The 4,169-nt window shown below is 34.3% G+C and overlaps 1 protein-coding gene across 1 annotated transcript in view; it reads left to right on the top strand.

Annotated features, from left to right (window-relative positions):
• Positions 1-2,774: 2,774 nt before the first annotated feature.
• Positions 2,775-4,169, top strand: part of hmgn2 (high mobility group nucleosomal binding domain 2) — a 3,084-nt gene continuing 1,689 nt past the window's right edge. The window contains 2 exon segments of the mRNA NM_001142543.3: positions 2,775-2,906; positions 4,042-4,077. Of these exon segments, the coding sequence (NP_001136015.1) occupies positions 2,892-2,906; positions 4,042-4,077 (51 nt within the window). The 5' untranslated portion in view covers positions 2,775-2,891.

Genomic DNA, 4,169 nt, shown 5'->3' on the forward strand with positions numbered 1-4,169 from the left:
CACAGGGGCTTCGTTTATGAACTTATACACTGTTTGACATCAATGTCATATTTAATCAAAAGAGTGAACGTCAGTAAAAGTCATTACTCTTCATTAACTGGTCAGTATTGGTCATTATTACTTCATTGGATGTTTGTCTTACTGCTTGTGTAAAGAAATACACAAGGTAGTTTAGTATGAAGGTTAAATACAGTAACACTGAAAGGTGTGGACACATTCGACTGAATATAGTTCATTCATTCATTTTCCTTAAGCTTAGTCCCTTATTTATCAGGCGTTTCCACAGCGGAATGAACCGCCAACTATTCCAGTATATGTTTTACACAGTGGAAACCCCTCCAGCTGCAACCCAGTACTGGGAAATATCCACACTGACATTGACACGCACACACACTTGTACACTACAGCCAATTTGTGTTTGGACTGGGGGAAACCGGAGCACCTTGAGGAAACCCACGCCAACATGGGGAGAACATGCAAACTCCGGACAGAAATGCCAACTGGCCCAGCTGAGACGACAGTGAGGCGACAGTGCTAACCTCTGAGCCACAGTACTGCCTGAAATTAGTTTTATAAGGAATATTAATGTACATGGAAAAGCATATCAAATGCAGGTAGTGTCCATTTTTAAATGACTTTCAATTGTCACGGCTTGTTTCTGTATTATTTAAAGATATTGACCTTAATAAATTTGATTATACAGTTGAAGTCAGAATTATTAGCCCCCCTTTGAATATTTTTTTCCTTTTTTAAATATTTCCCAAATGATGTTTAACAGGAAGTTTTCACAGTATGTCTGATAATATTTTTTATATATTATTATAATATTTTTTATTTGTTTTATTACGGCCAGAATAAAAGCAGTTTTTTTTAAAAAAACATTTGAAGGTCACTATTATTAGATCATTATTAAATATTTTTCTGATAGTCTACAGAACAAACCATCGTTATACAATGACTTGCCTAATTACCATAACCTGCCTAGTTAACCTGATTAACCTAGTTAAGCCTTTAAATGTCACTTTAAGCTGTATAGAAGTGTCTTGAAAAATATCTAGTCAAATATTGTTTACTGTCATTATGGCAAAGATAAAATAAATCAGTTATAAGAAATGAATTATTAAAACTATTATGATTAGAAATGTGTTGAAGAAATCTTCTCTCTGTTAAACTGAAATTGTGGAAAAAAATAAATGGGGGGAATAGTTCTGACTTCAACTGTATATCATATATTTAAAAAAACAAAAATGTTGCTGACAAATTGGTGAAACCAAGAGTTTTAAAGAATAGTGGTGAAGTATTTACCATTGATTAAAACTTTGGGGCCAAACTGTTCATCCAAGGCTGAAAATTCATTTTTGTCATTATTTACTCACTATTTACTTGTTTCAAACATTTTTTAGTTTCTTTCTTTTGTTAAATACATAGGTAGGTCTATTATTTTGGTCTTAAAACATAAATAAATTCAACATGTTTTAATGTCAAAATTGTATTGTTGTTTTGATACATAAAACCCCATTTCCTTCTCTAAACTTGTCATGGAGTGTAACATATATTTATTTAAAGATATCCTACAAGTATAAGTGGCCTTAATACATTTAGTTATATGTGTCAAACTGGTAAAACCTCTAGATTTGAAGAATAATGGCAAAGTATTGACAATTAATCCATATTTTTGGACATTTTTACACTAAATTACTGTGTTATCTGTAATCTTAAGGTAGGCCTATTATTTTGGTCTTAAAGCATAAATAAACCCAACATGTTCTAATGTCATAATTGTATTGTTGTTTTGATACATAAAACCCCATTTCCATCTCTAAACTTGTCATGGAGTGCAACATAATTCTGTATATTTTTAAAACTGTCCTAAAGTAATAGGTGGCCTTTAATTGATTTGTCAAAACGGTAAAACCTTTAAATTTAAAGAATAATAGCAAAGTGTTGACAATTAATCCGTATATTTGGGAACCAAACCGAGTCTTTTAAAATAGGCTAGGCTACCTGACGAGATGTTTTGGACGTGTTTACACCGAATTAAATACTAGTGTGTCATCTGAAAACCTCGGTATTGTTTTTGCTTTAAAACATGAAAAAAGGGGACACACTTTAATGTTCAACTTTATTAGATGTACTGATACACAAAAGCCCATTTTCGTCTCTGAACTCACGACGACGTTAGCAGTTTTTGTCTGTTCGTTTCATTATTTACATTAAATTCCCGGTGCGCTGTGCGGTCTGGCCAGCAGGGGCGCCATTATTACCAAGACGAGCAACAGCATCTGTGTCTGAGCTTGAAAAAACCCGGTAAAGTCTAGATGGGATACAGCTGCGGATACTCTGCGTAATTATTGTGACACTGTACAACATTATTTATATTTTAACTTACTGTGAAGGTTGGATTTAAGGTTGTGATAGTGAAAAACGTTAATAGAATCCAATTTAATTGGTAATTTAATAAATAACAAGAATAATACTTGGTGTAATTACTGTTTATACATTACTGTGACGGTTAGGGTAAAGGTAGACGTTAATAAAATAAAATTTTTAGGTAAAAAAATATAAATAATTCTTGTTAACTTTTGACCGCGGCTGTATCCCTTCTGAAACCCGAGCGGGGAATTCAGTCATTGTTGCTTTAAGAGATAAGCGACGCCCAGCGATACGTCATCGTCGTCGAAGCCAATCGCCGAGCAGAGTATGTAAAATCTGGTTTAAACCGGTTTCTATCTTAAATTTCAATATAAAAACTTAATAAAACATATAGAGCCGTTATTGTATTTTACGCGAGACGCTGTGAGGCGTGTAGGGAGCCGCTGCTGACGAGCATACTATACACACCCACACTCAGATTTTTTTTGCCATTTTTTCGGGTTTTTTCTGCAGCCAAGATGCCCAAAAGAAAGGTAAGAGTGCACTGAGATATCTCTATTTTTAACAAAAATCCTAAAATTCGATATTTGTCAACATATGTGTGCATTTTTTTGTATTTTTTGTTGCTGTTATTCGCTGTGATGGTGTAGTTGTTTTTTTAATAATGGCGGACGGTCGATTTTACATATTCACTGTCAGGGATACTGTCACCCTGTGACGAAAACACGAGGAAAAACGGCTGAAAATAAAACCACACGAGCTTTACTCATCGACTAATTCTGTAACCTATATATGCATTATGATTTCGATAAATATTCGTAAAAAACAAATCCGTAACATCCTGTATGATCGCCTGATCACTCGGTAATATAAATGGAGGGAACTTGCAGGTCTTGCGACGCTGGTCGAACTATTGCTCAACTATTACTCATATTTCCACACACAAACATACATAATGTATTAAATATGATCCTATTATCATCACATATATGATTTTGATGATTATAATGTTCGAAGTACATTTAAAAAAATAACATCGTGATAGTAAATTGGTTTAAAATCCCAATTCAAACGTGTATATATGTAGTCATTTTCACTAATAAAATCATGTATTGCACTGTTTTATCGCGTCTGTTAAGCTGGTCCTGTCATTGTTGATGTGCAGTATTCCGCCTACTCGAAACGTCAGGCTGCCATCTTTACAGCACCTGTGTGTCTTGTGAAGACGGCGCATTGCTTGTTATAAACCTTCAAACTGCATGTTAGTCTTATTTTTATACGTCATATCTAAGTATTCCATCGTGCTTTTATGCAAGCTGCGGATTTTTCGTGAGGAAAACAAAGGAACTGTACGCAGAGGATCGCCCCTCTGTCGTTTAAAAGGCGCGTAGTGATGCAGACAAACAAAAGGAAGCCGTCTTTGCCCGCGCGCTCTGACAGCCCGGATTTGAATTTGAATATGCGCGGGAAGACAGCAGAAATAAAGTCATCCGTTATGAAAAATAGCTCAGCGCCTGTGACGTAAAGACTCGAGGCTTTAACAAAGAACCTTATATATCGGTCGTTGTGGTATTATTAATGTTATTGTTATTAAATTACATTTTTAAGGCTTTTGAACAATTTTTAAAATTCTTTTAACGGTTTTTGTTTTTTGTTTTGTTCATTTAGATTGATGGTGAGAAGGGCGCCAAAGGCAAGGAGGAGGTTTGTCTTGTTTATTTAAATTTATATTTGCATATGTTTGTTTTTATGTATTATTATTAATAATTAATGCAAAATATGCTTATGAATATTAC

Source organism: Danio rerio, chromosome 16 (assembly GCF_052040795.2).
Source record: "Danio rerio strain M-AB ecotype USA chromosome 16, GRCz13ab, whole genome shotgun sequence".
NCBI classification, from domain to species: domain Eukaryota; kingdom Metazoa; phylum Chordata; class Actinopteri; order Cypriniformes; family Danionidae; genus Danio; species Danio rerio.